The 21,297-nt window shown below is 43.2% G+C and overlaps 1 protein-coding gene across 7 annotated transcripts in view; it reads left to right on the top strand.

The window, feature by feature from the left end:
- Positions 1–20,942, top strand: part of HMGA2 (high mobility group AT-hook 2) — a 115,924-nt gene extending 94,982 nt beyond the window's left edge. For 4 of the 7 annotated variants that reach the window (XR_007163792.2, XR_007163794.2, XR_007163793.2 and 1 more), the window contains one exon: positions 17,842–20,942. Coding sequence is in view for 2 of the 7 variants with exons in the window: in XM_013198461.3 (XP_013053915.1) it covers positions 17,842–17,889 (48 nt within the window). In the remaining 5 variants the exon portion in view is untranslated. Of the gene's footprint in view, positions 1–14,533 lie in introns of all 7 variants that reach the window. The other 3 variants (XR_010829544.1, XR_010829543.1, XM_066992612.1) reach the window with 1 other exon arrangement.
- Positions 20,943–21,297: the final 355 nt, after the last annotated feature.

The raw sequence follows: 21,297 nt of genomic DNA on the forward strand, positions 1-21,297 counted from the left end.
TCCTTTTCCATCTGTTTCCTTCAAAATATCCTCCCAGATGGCTTTACCATGTGGCAGTCTGGATTAAGTTAGAAATGTATCCTTTCTTCATCAGTGGGGACTGTAAGAGGTTGCAGTCAAGAACTGCTGTGTGATGGTGAGCGTATTACCCCGGTCTGCCATGGTAAAAGTGGCAGAAAACCTGGGTCAGGTTTTATCCCTGAGTGCTGTGCTTTGAATTTCTGGCATTTTCCAAAAGATTTCTGGGAGTGTTAGTTTACATCACTGTTGCTCTTGTTCCTGTTGCTACTGCATATGCCTCTTGGTTTTGTTTTATTTTTAAAAATGTAGAAGCAGCAAAACCAGATAGAATTCTTCTTCTGTTCATAATAGCTCCTTTCCCTTCAACTTTTCCCAGGTTTTAAGCATTATGCAGGGCTCTTCCATGCTCTAAATCTCTTTATGGATGTCTAATGTCCAGCTTAGGGCCATACAGATGCCTGTATAAACTTCTGCAATATCTTCAAACATCCTCAGAGCTGTGAAGATCGACCATCACGCAACTGGCAAATGCAACAGTAAACTCCACTGGAAATCTGCCCATCCGTATTATTAATACAAAGCTTTAAATAATATAGTCTGTACGCACGTTTGTGATGGTCATTGATGCATCCTCTCACACTTCCTTGGGGAAATGAGGAAAAGATAGCAAGCCTAACTGCACGTCATCAGTAAATTTAGCTTGTTCACATAAATATGTGCCTAAACCTCAAAAACAAGAAGCTCCTTTTAAATCCTCTCTGTCTCCAAAGAATGGGCAGTCATATCTTATAAGTATGATGAGGTAATATTCTTACCAGGGTGTAAAAATCAGCAGTCCAAACAGAAATTTCTGCATTTCCTTGTTTTTAAGCTATTTGTAGCAGCTGTAGCCTCAGCCATATGGGGGAGTTACACTCTTAAGTAATGCAAAGGAAATAGATATTTTTAGGAAAACATCATGAAAGCTATCAAAGTTTTCTGGAAACAGGACATGTTTTATTTTTATCATTTCTGGAGAGAAGAAATCCAGTGAGTGTAGAACAGCCCTTTGAAAATTTTCTTATAATCTCTTTGGGAGGTCTATTAAAATCTGAAATCCTTGCAGTCTCTTAAGTTTGTGTCTGAGTCTGAAAGACAGCATATCACTCACTCCAAGCCTAAGAGTACTTTTCTACCTAATGCTAGCATCAGGTGCTTTTAAAACAAAACAAACAAATAAATCCCAACAAGAAAAAGAGCTAAAAAGAAAAGCATTGTTTTGTATAAGAAAGTAAATGCAGATTCACTGCTTTTTTTCATCTTACTCAGCTCTTAGGCTTGGTATTAACAAAGTTATGCATGTTAATTAGTCATAATACATACACACCTCAGAACTTCAGGTTATATGTGTTCCCCATCTGCCTTCATCACATGTGCACTGGATATAGGACAAACAGTAAATCCTAAAAGCGTCAGACAGGCTCTGCAGCCCAGGACTTGCACTGATGATTCACACATTCATATGCAGCCCAGAAGCATCAGGCTTCGTGAGTGTAGCTGAGACCAGGAGACGTGGTGCTTGTGGGGCAGGTCTGGCACGCCGGGGCAGCCTGGCTGGTGGCCCCACTGTGCCCAAGTCCTGCGTCACCTCTTTGCACTGTGCAATACATCTGCGCTTCCACAAGCTTCAGATGTTCTGCGTGCCTGCTACCGCCACATGGGGATTTTTGTCTTCTCTCTAGAAAATCCCAGAGATAAATGTGGTAGAAAGTAACTCCAAGGGACCATGTTAGCAACGACTCAGGTTGAAAGAAAATCCTAGTGTCACAGAAAGCCTGGCAAGTCATTCACAGCCACATGGGTGCACTTACATGTTGGAGAGAACATGTGTCCCTGCCCAAGCCCACTCTATATCCTTCCCAGTAGGGAATATTGCAGCTTTGCTCATCACAGCCATGGCTGTAGAAACACCTCCGCCCTGGGGGTGGACCTGCTTCCCTGGGGTTTCCATGCTCTTCCCACTGCATCCAGCAAGCTGTTCTGTGTGTCCTGTACTTCTGTATTTACTGATAAGGAGAATTGGAAAGTTGTCAGTTCCCAGAGGGAGAAAACTTTATTTTCCATATGTAGATGGAATTTTACACTTCAATATAGGGTGCATGCATGTTGTGCATACCGCTCCAGAACATCCTCTGAACAGCTGAGTTACCATTCTTTTATTAGTGTTATTTTTAAAGCAAACACCGATAGTTTTCCCAAAGACAGTGGTAGAGGCCATCTTATATATGCTGGAGGCCCCAGGCACCACACGCACACACGTGCAGCAAGTGGATATCACGATATCACAGCTCAGTGAGCCTGGACTCACTGCACCTCCCCGTGTGGGCCATGGTCCCAGAGGAGCTGCCCAAAGTTTTCCCAGCGGGGCTGAGCCCTGGACCTGCTATGGGGCCCCCCAGCTCAGTGCCCTGCCTCCCACCACCGCCGGACAGGGGACAATGCTTACTGGAACTGGCCAGGGTTTTTTTTTGCATAAATAGCTTCACGATGAAATAACCTGTTTTTATTGACCTTTTTCCCCGTAGGTGTCCTTGGAAGGTTAGTTTTTCCAAAGCTTCACATTATTATGGTCACTTGAGGTTTTTTTTAAATCAAAATAGGGTTTAGTTTTGGGTTTTGAGGCTTTTGCTGTGGAGAAACCTTCCAGATTTTGATTCTGAGTGTTCTTGTAACATTGTTCTGATTTGAGGAGATTGTTTTAACAAATGGATGAAAATGTCTTATGAAAAAAGGGCTTGGGTTTGAAAACTAGCCTTTATTGTTGCCGTTTCCGCTGTTTCGAGCAACCTATAAGGATTTCTTGGCATAAGATGCAAATAAATAAATAAATAAATAAATAAAGAATAATATAAAATTTGTGGATTAGAGCTAGAATCATGAAGAAATTAGGTAGGTACCTGTACTGCAGGAAGGACGTTACCATTCCTCTGGAAGTGGTCTAAATTTGATTTTAAGGGAATCAGGAAAGCCTCTTACTTTCCACATAATTGCAGTAGCTAGAGCCTCAAGGACGTTGACAGCCTTTAAGGCCTTACTTTCTTTCTCCTTCCAGGGTAGAATGGTGGCAAGTGCATGATGTGGTTTCCAGAGGAAGACATACTCGGTCTTCTTTTATTTTTGGTTTATTGTGACAGGGAGTCTGAACAGGTTGTCTAAAATTTAAAAAAAAAAAAAAAAAAAAAAAAAAAAGCATATATTTTTTAAACAACACAAAAATATATGGGGAAAAATATAGAAGGTGCAGATACCAGTTCTATGAAATACTGTGCTAAAGAATGAGGTCTAGAAGAGGAAGTCAGGTATTTCTGATAGCAAATATTTTGTTATTTATACGACATAACTTCTGAATAGAATCTGAATAATATAAATCAGTGAGACCTAAATACCCAAATCATTTTAAGAATCAAATTTCCAAAGTTTAAGTGTTTATGATTTTCCTTTATTACATAACCATGATAGAGTAACTTTTTTGAGATAACTGCTTGCAGAAATTTGGTTTTAAATAAATGAAACAAAGGAGTGGAAAAAATATGTGATGGGAAGGAAGTGAAGAAAAGAAAAAATACCTTTAGTACAGGAGTATATTAAGATATTCGGTTACTTTGAAAGAGTAAAAGTCAGAAATACAGCGATCTGAAGCTGTAGGTTGCTGCTCAACGAGGAAATCTTTTTTTTCATATTTTTATGGTTTCTTTTATTGATGGTGGTAGGTACACACTGGCTTCTCAGTGTCAGGATGGCAAACACTGCCAGTAAGTATAGTCCCACAGAGTGAACACTGGGGCCACAGAGTCATCTACTGAACACCAATTTTATGAAAATCAATTTTATAAAAATTGCTTTTGTTCACAGCAAAATACTCAAATACTTATTGTATTTTTGTTTATGGTAGAATGGGGTTCAGCTGAAGAAAATACTCAAATACTTATTTGAGTATTTTCTTCAGCTGAACCCCATTCTACCATAAACAAAAATACAAAAAGAGCTCACCCAGCATTTCCATTTCATAGAGAATGCAAAGGGAACAGGCAGATGGGTTTTACAAAGGTAGTTAAACATTTAATTGTTCATTAGAAAACACTACTTCTCTTAACAGCGAGTCATTAGATACTCAAATAACCTTGGTAATACAGCCCTCAAGCTTTTTGGTCTAAATTTACTGATATTTCCAGGCTGCCCTGTTTCCCTGCAAGCAGAATTTGGGTGTTCACAGGGAGGAGCTCCAAATCCCCAGCTCGCTGCTTACCCAGTCTCTCTCGGAGCCAGCGGACACCTTAGCTGCATTGCAAGATGGAGGGACACGCTCGCAGCTGCGCCTGCCCAGCAGCTGCACTGCTGCAAGGCACTGCCTGCCCCAGGCTCATGTCTCAGGTTTCTGGGGACTTAGAAACCCTCTGTGCCCTCTGCCAGCAGCCAGGATTTGGGGGGTGGTGGTGGGAGTGGAATGAGTTATGCAGGGGAGCAGAAGCAGCCTGCTTCTCACAGCGCAGGAGCAAAATAGTTTGGATAAGCCCCAGTTTCACAGCAGCACCTGCCTCGGTGCTGAATTATGCATCCCCTTGCTTGGCGTGCCAGCGGCATGCAAAGCAGGCTGAGTGTCTGTCCCCTTGTCCCCACATGCTGACTGAGGAGCAGAAGTGTCCCGTTCACCCATGATGGGTGAGCCTCATGCTTCCTTTGAATCTGTTAGTGCTGAGCACTGCAGTGTGCAAGCCTCTTTTTTCGGCAAGTTTTGCTGTGTCTTGATCCCCCCTCTGTTAAAACCAAGTTGCTGATGCGCCCTTCTTGTGTAATTATGAGCATGCATACGTTCATGATTTTATGTGACTAAAAAGGAATCAGATCTTGGAAGATACTTTTGCTTCATGGTTTCCTGGGGATTCAGAGTCTTTATGTGCTGCAACATGCAGCTCAGGAGATGTCCTGGCTTTGTCGGCCAGCTTCTGAGGCAGTTGGAATGTCACTGCATAGTCCAGTCTGGGAGGAGTCTTCAGCTCTGAACAGTCACAAGGCAAAAAAAAGGTTATTTTAACTCTTTAAATATGCTACACTTAATTCCTTGACACAAGCCCTAGCACAGGAAGCCACCATCTGAATGCAACACTGGTCACACATTTGCCAATTCGATACAGACATGCTATCAGGTTGCTGCTCTTTCCCGGGGTGCTGAGCAAGGCCTGCTCCTAAAATGCTCCCTGCTGAGGAAAGGACACAGAAACATCCTGGAACTACAACCATTGAGCAGCTCCATGCATGGCACTCGGGACAGGCTCTGCAGCTGATGGCTGAGGGCTGGAGGGGTGAGCTAAAACCTTTTCATGTCCTTGCACTCTGCCCACCTCCTGGTTCTCTCTATGCAGCTTGGGGAAGAAGCCCGCCATGGGCAGGTGATGGCTGTGGACAGTCAGGCTTTGTGTTTGACCCCAAGGCTGTGACCACGGAAGCTGCTGAGGGAGGCACCCCCGCCAGTTCAAAACCTGGCTCTGATTTGACATGAACCAAAATCTCGCTAACAATAGCCAGAAGAGACGGGGCTGTGACGTGTGCCTGGGAAACACCACTGAGAAAGATGGCTGGGCAGGGAACAGTGTTTACAAAGTGTCAGTCAAGAGTAAATTAAACAGTGCTACTTTTACATACATGTACTATGTATTTTGGCTGAGGTTTCCAAGAGTAACAAGAGTCTGTACTGCTAATACTTGGGTATCCAGCTTCACAGGCATACAGGATTCTAGGAAGTATTGGGCCACCCCCTGAAAATCTGGATTATTTTAGGAAGTTTCCAGAATGATATCCAGAAAATTGAAACTACCAGAACAATCAGCCTTTGGACTTCTGGCAACAAAAATAATCAAAATGCTAATTAGCCAAGATGAGGCATGTCAGAAGGCTGTGCAGAAAGAAAGCACTCTTTTCACTAAGAGCTTGGTTACAGAGCCTCATAAAGGCTCTGCACCTTTTACAATCAAGCATCATTGCTGTTCCTCCACACCTAGCTGAAGTCACTGAAAAATGCCCTAATTCTTGGCATAAATATTAATAAGTGTCCAAGGGCTGTAACCCAGCTCATCTGCTACACTGAAAAACATGGGATGTAAGCCCTCTCTAACTCAGATTGTCCTCAGGGTTATATGATACGATCTTAAACAACAAAACTACGATCCGCATCTAGGAATTGCTGCATCTTTGCTATGCCTGTTCAGGACCATACAAATTTTGTTGCAAATTATATGTTAAGAGTGGGATATGCTGTAATGGAGGTTGAATAAGAGACATAATGAGAATGGAAGTTAAGACCAAAGAAAATACATTTGTCATCTGTTAAATAATTTGCTAGAATAGTCAGTTACAGTATGTGCATACCAGCAGTATTAAAAAAGATTTGGCTAGGGAAAATAGCAGTATGCTCAGCCCTCATTAACTGATATACATCTTTAAACATGTTCTGGAAGGAAGCAATAAGAAGCCAATATTTTATTTTATTCTGGGGTTTCCATGGCACTGGGGGAATTTTATAAGGTCCCCTTGTTGCCCAAAATAACAGTCTTAGAATAGAAGAAGAAGGAGCATTTCACAGCTACTCTGTCAGTCACTATGGGGCATTTGTGGAATTCAGTGAGTTTAGTTCCTTGAAATCAGTGCTGCCATGCTACCCTGGGTGGACATCTGGCCTCCCTGGGCAAGCCCGTCAGCTTGTGACACCTGTGCCGAACATTAAGGCTGGGATGGACAAGCTGGACCTATGAGCATGCCTCCTCCCATGCAAACTCAGAGAAGAAAACTCAGGCAAAGGATTCGTCTAAGTCAATGCACAATAAAATCACAAAGGACACTCTAAAACCACTTATGGACAGAGTAAAACTTGGGAAGCATCACAGCCTCTTAGTAGACTATGCAGTGAGACATGCTCCTAAGTACTTAAATGTTGAAGGCTACAGGAGTACGTAGGTGTTTTTCAGACATTAGCACATTGCCAAGTAGTGCACAAAGGACCCACCTCCGCCTTTGGGCAGTCCAATATTTATAAGTGTCTCAAGTGCCTCCTTATAGGACCTAAATAAATAAATGTGCTTTTCTCACAGAGGCTGGAAAAAAGCCATTCAAAATGACTGCCTAACTGTTGGGCATTGTAGCACTCACACCACCATAGCAAACTATCTCATGGATCCTGTTTCATTGGGATCGTTCAATGCCACAAATGTTAAATTCTTTATGAAGTCTGCTCCACCAGATGTTGAGCATCACCATGATGAAGTTCTGCTGCTGATCCTGCTGTAAGGCATTTCTGGAAATTCCAGAATGTTTTCAAAAAATGTTGGCCAAAATCTCTCTTTAGGAGTGACTGTTGCGTGTATTAAAAAGGGATATGATATTGCCAATGTACTTTGTGCGTTACCTCTGATCTGTTGATGTAGTCGTGTTGTTAAGGGCTGATCTCTGATCTCAGGTTTGGAGATCTATTTGCCACACAACAACCATGGGAAAAGAGAAGGAGAGAAAAATAATAATAATAAAAAAAAAAAAGAATCACCCACATTCTGCCTGAATTCAGATCTCAGATTTCCCACATCCTGGTATTTAATTTCTCACAGAGTTACCAATGGTTGATCTCACGGCAGGATTAGTGGGAAGAAAAATGAGAGCTCCATTGAAACCAGACTTGAGTCTGGAAAGATGGGACGTGAGCTCTAGGACCAGGGAGATATCAGATTCAGGGTAGTGAATGGCTTCCCCCCCACCCTTTCCCTGATAATCAGGCTTATTTTCAGGCAAAATCTGGAAACTGAAATCAGAATAGCAGAGAGACAGTTGCAATATGTTAGGCGGCTCGCCCATCACTTTAATAGCCTCCTGAGAGCTGTGTTATATGGTGGGGCATTAACTGTAATTTATATTAGTATTTTTTATGTTTAGGAAGAGGAGAATAGATTAACATTGAGGTATAAATTGCAGTAAATCTGTCTCACTCCTAAAAGAAAATGTGTTTTGAACACACATTTCCAGCAGGAACCTTTTCTGATTTGATTATAGAATATAGATGTGTTCAATTGGAAAAGAAACTCCCATAAAAGGCTCTGTAATCAAAAGGAAATAATCACTATCTATTAAGTTGGACAGGCCCACTCCATTTAAATCAAACTATCTTGCTTAGAGAAAGAATGAGCTTCACCCTGTGGTAACCCGAGTCGCAGCGCAGATGGAACTTGAAAAGTTGGGTTCCTGCTCCATGCTGAAGAGGGCCGTACTTTATTGCCCTTCGCACCAGATTGTGTGGAGATATTCAAGAAGTTGAAAAATCTTTAAATGCATCGCACTAAATCCTTTAGGAGTTGAACGTATTAAGATGACAAGAAGAGTATGTCATTAGACCATAACTACCCTTTTTGGATTACCTGGTATTTGTAGATTTATTGGCAAGATGGCTTAAATTAGGGATATATTTTTAGCCTGCAGCATTACATAATAAAATAGCAGCAGAATTCTTTGCAGTAAAAAAGAGAAGGGATGGGGGGGAGTTTATTAAAACCAACAGAGAGCTCTCTGATTTTGCGCTCTTTGCCTGCACAAAGAGGTGCTCCACGGTTACACAATCAGTAAAGTTTGCAAGAAAAGCATTCCCATTACCCCATTTTGCTCAGGAGTCGTCGCCGTGCCTTTCGCTGCAGACCTGCTGTTTAGTCTGAAACCGAAAATTAAACCCAGAACTTCAGCTCTCAAAGTTAAATACTCTGCTTTACTGCCAGCACACAGCCTCACCAGTGTCTGTGTGGTAAGATCTATGATTAAACTCTTCAGACATTTTTAAAAGCATTTTACAAGTCTGTTAAGCTTTAGTGTTTTTTCTTTTCTTTTTTTTTTTTTTTAAGAAAAAAAAAATCATTTAGCTGAATTATACCGCAAAGTCTCACATGAACTCTGCTGAACCAAATGAGAGGGCCCAGCCTCGCTATCTATCTTTCTGAAATATGTTTCTCATTTGGGGGGCTTTTCGGAGCACGGCTTGGGGAAGGTAGAGCCGCCTATGTTGAACTCTTTCCTTCACAATCGGAAAAGACGTGCAGGGAAAACCAGGGGAGCTTCAGAAAGCGCGGTGGCCACAGTGGCCTCCTCCGCCGCAGCTCCTTGCAGGCCCCGCTCCCCACGGGCCCCGGCGCAGGGCGGGTTACGGGTTATGTGCCGGGGCCGCGAGCTGCTCGTTCGGGAGCCTTCGGGCCCGGTGCTCGTAAAAATGTCACTGGCGCACTTCCCCTTTGAAAGGCCCTTTTATCTTACCCTCCCACAGCCCCTCTCCAGTGGGCAGGCAGGCTTGACCGGGAAGCTGCTGCCTGGCCTTCCCACATAGCTGGGCCCTAATGAGGTGTGTGCGGCTCTTGGCTGCAGGTTTTCAATCTCTTTCTTATTACTTCAAAGCTGCTGCTCCAAGGCTCAGACAAGTTTGATCACTTGGCAAAATCTCTCAGCTGGGACTCAAAAGGAAGACGTTTTATTTTATTATTTATCATTACGGATAGATAGCTGGTCCCAAACCGCAGTTGCCAGTGGCTCTGTAAACGGAGCCGTAATGCTTTTTTAAGTGATAAAGGATTGGAGGTGAATAACTTCTGGCAGTTGCTTCCTGTCTGTAACAAGCAGTCATTTTGAGGGGAAAAAAAAATAGAATAGAAATCTAACAGGCCTTACTTTATTCTCCTTTTCATGTTGTAAAATAAGAGTGGGGAGCAAAAGGTAAGCAACATGGGTTTGACCCTCATTTCAAAGCCTGTCCTGGTGTCCGTCTCCCTACGTCTTCTCCATGCCAGGAGCCAGACCTTCACTGTAGTTCTTCCTACATCACCAAACACAAAATATACACAGTTATCAATGCAATATACACAGTTATCAATGCTGCCAAAGGAAGGCAGGCTTATTCAGGTTTGCCTACACAGGCTCCAGTATCCTTCTGAGCTTTTCAATCTCCACAGCAAAAGAAAAGCTTGTGCAGTGGTCCACAGGGTTTTATTGGCTTCTAAAAGCCTAAGGATTTTTTTTCTCTTTCATGTAATTGTTGACATACATATTAGTAATTAGAGGGTATTATTATAGCCTCTTTTTGCCTTATGCTCCAGTCTGGATTTTTGGCTCTGGAGCGTGGTGTCCTGTGTGAATGCAGAGCAGTTTACCACTCCTCCAGTTTACAGCCTCCACAAGAGGTTTGTAAGAGCAGCTTCTCAAGAGTTGGGGTTGGTCCAGCTCAGTTGTATATGTTTCTAACGGCATCGCTGCCTTCTCTTCTGTAATACTTTATTTCCTTCCCACCGGAACTGTTTACATCTTGTGGGGTTGAAGCTCTCCAAGACAAAATATGTCTCTGTCAGTGTTAGAACAGCACCCATGACTGCTTCAAGCACCATTTTTGCCTTAGGTCTCTGCTTTGCAGGCTTTAAATGGTGCTTCGTGCAAAATTCTTCTGACCAGTACTGAGATTTTGCTCGAGATTTTCACTCTCCTTTTAATCACATGGGGAACAGATTTTTTCAAAGTGTTTTGACCTGCGTAGGTCAAAAAGGCATTTGCTGTACTCAGATGCCAAAACGCGTTTAAGAAATCTGGCCTGACGTAATTTAGACAGCTGAGTCTCAATTTCAAAAGGCTTCAACAGTGCTGGCTTTAGCACTGAGCGACCTGCTGCCTTGCAGAAACCTCACTGCTGAGTTAACATCAGGGCTGCTATAAAATCCATGGCAAAGTTGGGCACCTGAAACGGGTGTTCATTTATGCCCATCTGTAGGAGACACTGAGAGGCAGAGCCTAAAGTAGGTATTTTTCAGGGTATCTAAACGCAGACCAGCCTAATTCCTGTCTCTGGAAGTTCTCAGCCCTCCTGGATTACAAATTCTGTGTCAGATAAGCCCTTTCTCTCAAGGTAACCAGTGCGAGTCATTATCACTCCATTATATCAAACAGTTCTCCTACTGGCAGATAAGCTAGGAGATAGAGAAATATTTTTTGTATCCCCCTTAATCTAAAGGGAAGAAGGCTGTTAGAACATAGGGAGGAATGTCCTGTCCTGAAGGGATGCTCCTGAGCACTGTCCTGGTCCCCTTCTGTTACCTGAACCTGTGACTTAGGGACCAAACTTGGCCAAACCTTGAAAGACATTTCTACCAGTAGAGGAAAGTGATCTGTAGGAGTGGTTTATGGGTGTGCAAGGATGGTAGCTCTCTCTGACCTCTGCCACTGCTGTTGGTCTGGAACATGTTGTTGGTAGTGATTCTCAGCTTGACAGCATCTGAGTCCCAGGGCAGCCCCAGCAACTTCATTCCAGCTGCCCCAGCTAGAGTACACTTCCTCCAGCAGCTGGGGATGTGGATTATCCAGTAATCCCCATGAGCAGCCTTTTTGCTAGTAAAGCAGCATTGTTCCAGCAGTGAAGGGAGAGGACACCTTCAATTTACTTAGTAAGTCTGTGCATTTGAAAAGCCACAGGCTGATCACCTGCAAAACAACATTGGTATTTTGCTTTGTTTTCTCTGCTGCATTTCCATCCCTCACAGTATTTGGTGATTTATGTAAAAGTGGAGTGACTTCAACAGACAAAAGATGCATCCTCCATATACAACAGCTGAGTGAGTAGGCATCTTCATAGGAGGTAGAAAACCCAGCTTGAAGTATCTGGTTCAAATCAGAGAGCATGGGGATTTCAAAACAAGCCTGCATGTGAGTTTCCAAACCAGTACTACTGCATACATGCACAATCACAGAGGAGCATTATTCTCGCTCTCTGATGTGCATTGCCTTCCTGACTGTGGAACCTTTGAGGACATCTCCAAGTCAAAATGAGCTTTAAGATGCTTGCCAGCTCTCAGACTGCTCCCAAGAGCATTAGGCAGCTCTGCATATGCCCACCAGTTTGCAGACAGGTATTAGGAAGGTTAAGTGGCAGCTCACTAAGACTACTTGTTAGTATTCCAACACTGGATTCCCACTATGGCTGTCTGCAGCCTTTTGAAGGCCAATAGGTGGCAAGGTGGACCATCAGAGGCTAAGTCCCTAGTGACTTAGACGTTGAAAGCAAAAATGTTGTTTTCCAGCCCTGTCAACCCCCAACTGCCCCATCAGCTGCCACCTCTCCATTTGTCTCTCTCTTTATCTTTAATGTCCTCAACATACCAAGAGTTTGGCTTCCTTGACGGGACTTGCCTGCTTGCTATCCTCAGAGCTGTCCCATGCCGTAGTCAATGTCTGTGTTGTGTCAAATGCAGAAACAGTGTGTCAGAGTTTTCAACTGTGTTTTTAACCATCAGGCTGGAGAAGTTGATCTCTCCCTTGCATGATAGCAGTGACAGTACACAGAAATTGCTTGCTTGCAGGCTGGTTGACTCATATGTGGTGATGGTGGTCTCTTCTGCCCTAATAAGTCCTTTTATTGTGATGTGTGCAGTAAATACCTGTAACAATTTGAGCTCTGGATGCAGATTCTTGAATTTGGCTTTGCTTTACTGCTGAGTGACTGCTGTCATGGGCTCAGCAGGGCTGCATGGTGACTGATGGCCTCGGAGCAGGAGCTCCAGCTCTTGCCAGCACGCTTTGCGGAGGGTGAAGCAGCTTGAAGCAAAAGATCTCACCCTAAGCTTCACACAAAGCAAGCTGACTCTGAGTGCCTATTAGTGCTGTGAGAATTTCTAAAGGAGTTTTTTGGCCGTGGAGCAGTCAGGATGACACTGTGTCTTGGCTGGGCACAGCACGGGACTCTGCAACTGCAATAGGAGGCACTGGCTATGGGGACTCCTCTGAAAATATTAGCTTGCATGCCAGGGGATTTCAGACAAGTTAGCAGACAATGGTCCACAGTCTGCAAGTTGCTCTTGTCAGCAGTTCTTTTTGACATATCTATTCAAGCATACCCTCTCGGGCTTAGAAAGCAGCCAGCAAAATCTGTGCCAATAGCAAATACTTTGTTATAAAATAAAAGCTCCGACAAATTCAGAGGCTCCATATGTACCATTACTGTGATCCTCCAGTTCATCTCACAAAATTGGTTCTATTTTTTTAAATCCACCATTCAGAGATTCATGAGCAGAAGGTGAAAAAAATGAATTGCCAAGTGAATTGCCAGCGAGTTTCTGGAGGCAGACAAATAACCTTGAAGTAGCTGTAAGGGAGGTATGTCCCAGGGAATTAGAAGAGAATAAACATCTTTACAAAAATGCAAAACAGTTGCTCTTCTGCAGGTGGGGGGTTGCTGTTGCCAAACAGGAACAATTGTCTCATCATCAGCTTTTGCTGTGACTACCTTCAAGGTGGTCATAAAAGAAGAGATGCACACAGATGTGCAATGCCTATCTGTTCTTGAGGACACCAGGATGCTGCTCACTGCTCGTGTTGCCGGCAAAATAACATAAGCCAGCCAAACGTGGGTCACCAAATTGACATGGGAAGGCTCTGTGATTTACATATGGATGGTGCCACCACTGAGCTTTATGAATGAGGTGCATGTGCTCCTGGTTATCACTTCACATATCCCTGCTATTTACCTATTTGCTTCTTTTTTCCCAGTGGAGAGCCTTTGAAGGCAGAAACACAGCATCATGGCTCTGGAGAGGGTTAGTGTGTCTAGTTGTCTTGACACTGCTGTCCAGTGCCCTTTTAGGTGTCCTGGTGGATCACAGACATCCACACAGAGCATGACATGGGAGTCCAGCAGTCTTCTGGTCTGGCTGGTGGTTGCCAAACTAGATACACAGGGCATCTAAAATGGTGTCGGGCTCCCATCTTCAGGCATCTGGGTCCCACATCTGTCCTTCCTCTCCTGCTGGGACCCTACATCAGGGAGAGGCGAGGGTGCAGTGTGGACAGGTCCCAGGCCAGTGAGCACATCTTCCAGCCACGTGCCAATGATGCCCGTCAAGAAAAGACCTTATAAACATTTGTGCACATATGAGTTTTGGAGAAAGACTTCCCAGTGCTCTTTTTTAGGGGGAGAGACAGCAGCTCCCTGTCACTCCCTGCTTGGTAGGCTAGTTATAGCAACTCAGGGTGCTGGATCACAGTCTGTCCTACAATATCACGCTGTGACCTGCAGCAGCTCAGGGTAAACGTGCCAGGGACAAGACATGCCAAGTAAAAATGCCTCTGCGGTGCACCGTGTCAGTCAGCTGCAGAGGATATGTGTATGTGGGGTACGTGGGTGTGTGGGGAGCTCACCCCAGAGTGGCCGCTCCTGGCGGCTGGGAGTTAAGCACCAGAGTACGTGGCCTTCCCGTTGTGCTTGTCCCGTTCCCCCTGAGCTCTGGCCATGGCTTCCCTGCTAGCCGAAGCCCATCTGGTCAGTTTGAAGCATTCTCAGGTTTCCCTTCGCAGCCTGCTACCCCAGCCTCTCGCCAGCTTGCTGCAGCAGAAAGCAAGCAGGGGAGTAGCTGTTCAAGGCAAAACTGGGTGGAGGAACGTTTACGCTCAATTAACACATGTCACCATTCTGTCTCCACAACTGCAGTGAACGCACCTAAAAAGTGAGAACAACCTGAATTAAGGCTGCCTGTAATGTGAAACCTCTGCTGCCTGCCCGAGCGCTTCCTGGGGTGGTGTTTCTGAATTTATGCCCTGCATGGCTATCACGCTGTGACTGAGTGACTTGGATTTCTAACGTCTGCTCTAATGACTGTGCTTTGCTCCTCGGTTTTTGCCCTTCTCTTCAGCGTGATCGGAAGCACATCTGGAGTTACAAAGTAGTTCACTCCAGCCCAAGTTCCTCCTTTGACTATGATACATGGCAATGCCACCAACATTGATCGGGGCTGCGAGGACTTGTGAGTCCCTGGAGGGTGCTCCGTGACGGTGGAGCATCCTTCCCCTGAGGTGCCCGAAGCCCTGACGTCCCTCGCAGAGCGCTCCAGGGGGTCTCTGGCTGCGCTGCCCCAGCACAGAGCTGGTCTGCAACTTGTAAGGGGTGCACAGAGTTTCCAAAGCACCTTCCCCCCTCCGTCTTTTGGGGAGAGGTGGGTGTGGGTGCTGCACAGGCAAAGGCTGGGCTGAGGATCACAGCTGCACAACCTTCTGATATTTGTAAAGTTGTTTTTTTTTTTTTAAACCAGTGCAAAAAAATCCCTTTCTGTTCCTGTCACACATCTGCATTTTCTCTTTCAGAACCTCAGCTCACTCCTTCCTTTGGGTCCCTCCATGCATATATGTCTGATTTGTATTATCCCTTTGTTTGAATTGTAAGCACTTCAGAGCAGCAATCATGTCTCCATCTGTGTCTTGACAAGGGACTTACATGATAGGTTGGCTTAAAACCACCCGTCTGTAACTGAGCTATCTTAGGCTTTTGCAAGGAATGAACTTAATGAAGAAAAGTTTTCTTTTTGCTGCACAACAATCTGATCTCTTTGCCAGCTTTTTTTCATGAGAAAAGTCTTTCCCAAGACTGATGTGAATTTGAAAGGCAGAGCTGCCAGTCTCAAGTATTATTAATAATCAGTTTATTATTTAAATATTGTGGCGGTTTTAGCTTGCTTTTTGGTTTCTCATCCTTCCAGTTACTACAAGTGCGCACATTTGCAGATGCATATCCTTTATTAAATTAATATGTATGCATATATAGATAGATGAAGGATGAGCTTCTCACTCATTTTCTTGGTCACAGCAGCTGAGGCTACAAGGAAAAAAATATTGTTAGATTCACAATAAAAATCACTAGAGTGGGCAACTCTTTAACTAAAAATAGTTCTCTGGCTGCACTCAGAAATATGTCCTTCTACATACTTTTCTGTCCCCTGTCCATGTAACGCTGTGAAGTCCTCGTTCTTGGAAAGGGAGTCAATCAGGTTTCAGTGCTATCCTGACAAGCCAGGTATAAATCGAAGTGAGCTGCCCAAGTGCGCGCTGTGGTCTTCAGGGACAACCTGGCGTGTCCCAGGTTCGGGGCTGGCCACGGTGCTGTAAGGAATTAGGCATGTGATCATCATCAAATGCCATTAACCAAATGTTATAACATGTTATAATGTTATGTTAAGAGCATGGAACCCGCAGTTGTATTTTTTAACTGAAATACTTGGAGGCAAAGGTGTTGTTTTGGATGGTCATCCTCAGTTCTGAGTTACCAAGACACAAACCAAGGTATTTTGCTCCGTCTCCACACACACAGCCCAAATTAGTTCTTCATTAGGTGCATGTAGATATCATTTTTCTTCTCGTCTGAGATGTAACAGCCACAGTCCCATCCTGCGAGGAAGATAAGCGGGGAAAAGGCACTACATGATAACAGGATTAGACGGAGTGTGAGCGCCCGTCCCCCGGTGCTGCGAGGGACAGAGTGAAATTCACTTAATGGCTTCGTGAGTCAGGGATCGTTTTCACAGCAGCACTCCAAATATAACCATGCTACGAGTGGAAATGACTTGTTGTGAGGAAGAAATTGTTTATCTGCATGATAGATTGGTGTCTTCTGGAATTTAAATATTAATTGAAAAGTCAAGGTCAGAGGGCAGCTGACACTTGACTTCGCTCTCTTTCCTCCATCCACAGCTTTGATCATGCTACATCTTTCTTTGTGCCTGGTGCTCGAGAGAGTATCCCGGGGTCATGGCCCGCTTCCTAGTCAAGAGGTATAAACCTCCTGGCTTAACCGGCTGGGGCCTGGCTTTAGCGGGGGGCAGGGGTCTGAAGGCAGAGGGGGGAGCGTTTGCTTCATGCTTTTCACATTTCCCACATAACCCAAAGCAGACTAAACAAAACCAGTGTGAAATCTCATGGCTTGATGCCGCTATGGTTATATTTTTTAAGCTGTCATCCATTCATTTATACTTATGTTTATTCCCTGGATTTACAGCTTTTTTTTTCACTCTTTTCTTGTGGGGGGGCTGAAGCCTTTTGAAAAGGGATTGCAGTGAGCAGTGGCCTATGATTAAAGCTGTGTGTTTTTTCTTGATGCCGCTCTTCTGCAGCAGTGTCACACATGGTAGCATTTAGGAGCCCTTCACAGCTGAGGTGTTTCAAACACTAATGAATGGAAGTTTGGCCATATAATGCAGACAAGCTTGAAGGCATGCTCTGCTGAATGGTGTACTGTAGTGGCCTGGGAAAGGAAGAGAGTTATAAATTGTGTCAGTTAGCCACCCAGACAAAATGAAGCCATGTGGAAAATCAAATCTATTAAAGTATGAAGACTGTTATAAGCTGTTTTAAGCTGGTCATTCTTAAAAGGTCTCAGTTGGCTGAGGGGGTAAATTCCTATTCTTCCTAGATCTTTTTCACGTGCTGGCTTAGGTGATGATGTGCAGGATTTGATAAAAAACAACCTTACACTCGCAGCCCCTTTTATCAGAAATGTTTATTGCCCCCGGTTTACCGCCCGTGTCCTGAAAGGCACAGCGCATTGGTTAAATAAGCAGCGTAAGAGCGCTGCGTTCAGTCAGGCCTGCTGAAGGCAAACATGAGGGCAGCGCCGGGGCAGAGACCGACAGCTGATGATGAGGAGAAGGCTTTCCAGAGCACCCACTTAACATTGGATACCTGCTCAAAATGCTTTCCAGTTTCTGGAAAGGCCCATGACAGAGCACGACAGGGCTTCCTTTTTCTTGGCACCCCTTCGGGTAGGAGGAGAGCCCAGCAAACCACGGCGGTGTGATCAGGATCGGGGGACCTTCTTATCCTTCCCAAGGTGGCTTCTTGAGATGTCATAGCAGCTATAAAGGGCGTTTTGTTAGCTCAGGATGCAATTGTCAGCTGCGTGAGAGAAGGAGGAGGTGACAGCCTAAGACCCGTGGTCACCATGTATTTATTTTTCCTTTTTATATGTTCTAGGAAGAGACTGAAGAAACGTCCTCACAAGAATCTGCAGAGGAAGACTAGGATACCGCACCATGCAATTTCTACCTCATCAGCAGTTGGGTCTTTTGAAGGGAGAAGACACTGCCTTGACCACTTATTTTCTATTGCCATGGTCTTTCCACTTTTGCCTGGGGGAAAAAAAATCGCATAACCTTAAAAAGGATTTGACTAATCATCTTCTTTGTAATCCCTTCACGGTCCCAGGTTTAGTGAAAAACTGCTGTAACACAATTGGGACACAGATTAACGATGCAACTTTTAATTACTGTTTTCTTTTTTCTTAACCTACTAATAGTTTGTTTGAGCTGCTAAGTAAGGGTGACTGGGTCAAGAAGAGCTCCAAATCAGGTTTAAGTCATTCACTGCACTGCATATAAACAAGAAACTTGTAACATATTAATTATAATGGGCATTGAAATAGGAAAGGCTTGGTGTGTAACACTAGGCCTTGCAACACTTCCAGCAACCCACTCCCTACTTAGTGAACTCCCTGTTTTAGAACACCAAAGATAAGGGATAGATACTACTCTTTTTTTTTTTTTTTTTGTAACCTTCTTGTAGACTTGTACTTGATTTTTTAATTTTTTTTTAAGACTTACTGTTATTTCAGGAAAAAAAAATTGAAAGCTGATCTCTCACTTCATTCAGTTGGTAATCCGAAGAAAGAAAGCAACACGAAAAAGGTACTTTCATTTTGCAAAAGGGAAGAAAGACAAAGATACGTTGTATAGTTACAGATACAAACATATCAGCAGAAGTAGTAATAAACAAAACCAACAGCCCTCACCTTCTGGACGATAGGAAGTCCGACAGAGTCGGCTTTCTGTAGAGCCAGGCATTTTCTATGGAAACAGAAATGACTGGCACCAAACACTTAAGCCATTAATGACTAAGTCTTTATCAAGAAAAGTGTTTTAAAATGTATAGAAAGGTACCTTGAAATTAATACTGAATTTGTCTGAACAAAATAATCCAGATGTTTTAGTAGTTTCAACTAATTCCACTCACCCTGTACCAGGTTTCAAACAAAACGAATCTCTTCTCATTACTCATCAGTCATGATGTAAGAACCAACACCATGTACCTCAGCTAAGCTTGTGTATTACTTTAAGCAATGTATTTTGACATAGGATGGTTCACTGAGCACCTCTGTGCCGGTGGCGTTTCTCCATCTTTTCATTCAAAGCAGCACTTTTAGCAACAGATGCAATATTACCCCACTATTCAATACTACCTCTGATTTTTACAATTTACTCAACAGACTGATAAATACATGCTGCTATACACATTCAATGCAGGAAATTTTTACTGGGTAGATAATCACGAGTATCTGCATTTTCCCCTTATTTCTACTTCAACACTTAATTGCAGTTAAGGAAGCAATATCTTTATTGTGTTTCGGCATGACTATGTATTTTTCTTTCTCCTTTTTTTTTTTTTAATGTACTTACCCTTTTCTCTGCTAGACTTCTGTGTAATGTACTGTTAACTTGAATATATTTTTGTACTGAATTGCTGATAGGTTTGTAAGGATAATTTTCTTCAATGACACTACATGACATAGAAAAAAAAATTTAGCTGTAATGTTTAAATATTACTGTCCAAGTTTGTACCTCAAATGAATTGTTTAAAGAAATGGACTAATTGATTGACAAAGACCTACCTCCAGACTTTAAATGGAATGAACTTGTTACTTTCAGCATTAGTTTTGAGACGTTTGAAACAGTTAGGACTGCAACTAATCCCTAATTCAAAACTATTTTTGTAAAATAACTTGGGGAAAATGAACACGTTTTAAATTACTTTCATATTAAAAAAAAAAAATGAACAAAAAAAAACCTTCAAAGAAACTTGAAGCTTTGTAGGTGGGAAGCAACAAGCTCAGCTTTTGCATAATGCAATCACGAATATGTGTTTAAAAAAATAATTAGTAGATTGTAAGAAAATACTTGACAAGTATTTTCATGTATTTTACACAAATGTGATTTTGTAATATGTTTCAGCCAGATTTATTTTAAATGCTTCTTATGTAGAGGTTTTTTATTCTCCTCTCACTCTTTTTTTTCCCCTATTTTTTTCCTCTTTCTCTCTTCCTATTTCATTTTCTCTCCTTCTGTTTAATTTCCCTTCTTCCTCTCCTAGTCAGTACTTTGTAACATTGTATTAATAACTGGGCCAGGGGTAGGTTCTCAGGAAGGCATCTGTTGGTATGGCTTTATTAGCAAGCCAAACGCAGTTAAAGGTAACTACTTGCTGGCTTCTTCCAAGAGGCAGTGTCAAGAACTGCGGACCTCCTCAAAAGACTGCAGAGGGTTCATTGTCGGAGATCGCTGAGAAAGAGCTGATCGGAGTGTTAAAATGAGACACGTTGATATTAAGTGAATGGGAAATAATCCCAGCTATGCAGTAGCTCTAGCAGGCCAAATCCAGTGTCATTTGAAGTCAGTAGAAGGAATTCTGCTGACTTCAAAGGGCATCGAATCGAGCCTTAGCAAATCCCTTTTTATTTTTTATTTTTTGCGTTTTTTTGAAACCACAGTATTCAGCGGATGACACAGAAATAATCGCTCTGTGTGTGTCACACTTCAACCTCCGAGAGACTTACCACTCTGATGAACTGAATCTTGTATTTTCTATATATTGTAGTACAATCAAAACACATTACTACCTCTTAGGGCCTACTATACCTCATTTTTTCAGACTGAAAAATTGCATGTGGCCATTGAATCAGTGAGAACATCATAAAATTTTTTATATATATAGTTTATTTTTGTGGGAGATAAATTTTATACGACTGTTCTTTGCTGTCAATTGGTCACTGCTAACTAAGACTGGACATTTAACTCTTCTACCATTTCTGCAAGAGAGGTGTGTTTGCAGGAAAAAGAAAAAAAACGCTTCAAGATGTTTAACTACAGTTTACTTTTCCTTTTGAGTGTCTTCTAACTTTTCGCTTTGTTCTTTGTGTAGAGTTGCTGTCTACGATTGTACTTTGAATCGCTTGCTTGTTGAAAATGTTCCTTTAATGGATTATCACAGTCTGTTCAGCACAATAAACATCATAGCCTCTGTGATCCCCATGTCGTTTGATTCTTAGACTTTTGTCACAGTTCCATAAAATGAGTAATAAAGTTTGGTCACAGTGACCAAATTTGTAAAAGCTTCGCATACAAGTAGTCTTCTTTGTCCCAGGACCATAGGCACGTGTCTGAGAAGAGCATTTGCTGTCAGGGGGCCCCAGGGTGGGCACTCAGCAGGGGGACACGCTACATGTGTCCCCTCAAGGAGAAGCACTCATTCCCAGCATGGGGCTCACCGTGCATGGGGAGCAGAGGTGCCACCAGCCGGACAGAGGCACCACAGCATGGGTGAGGCTGACGTGGGTTTTGTTACCCGGCCCTGGACCTGCCTGGGGGGGTCTGCCGAGTT

The sequence above is a fragment of the Anser cygnoides genome, chromosome 1 (assembly GCF_040182565.1).
Source record: "Anser cygnoides isolate HZ-2024a breed goose chromosome 1, Taihu_goose_T2T_genome, whole genome shotgun sequence".
Lineage (NCBI taxonomy): Eukaryota > Metazoa > Chordata > Aves > Anseriformes > Anatidae > Anser > Anser cygnoides.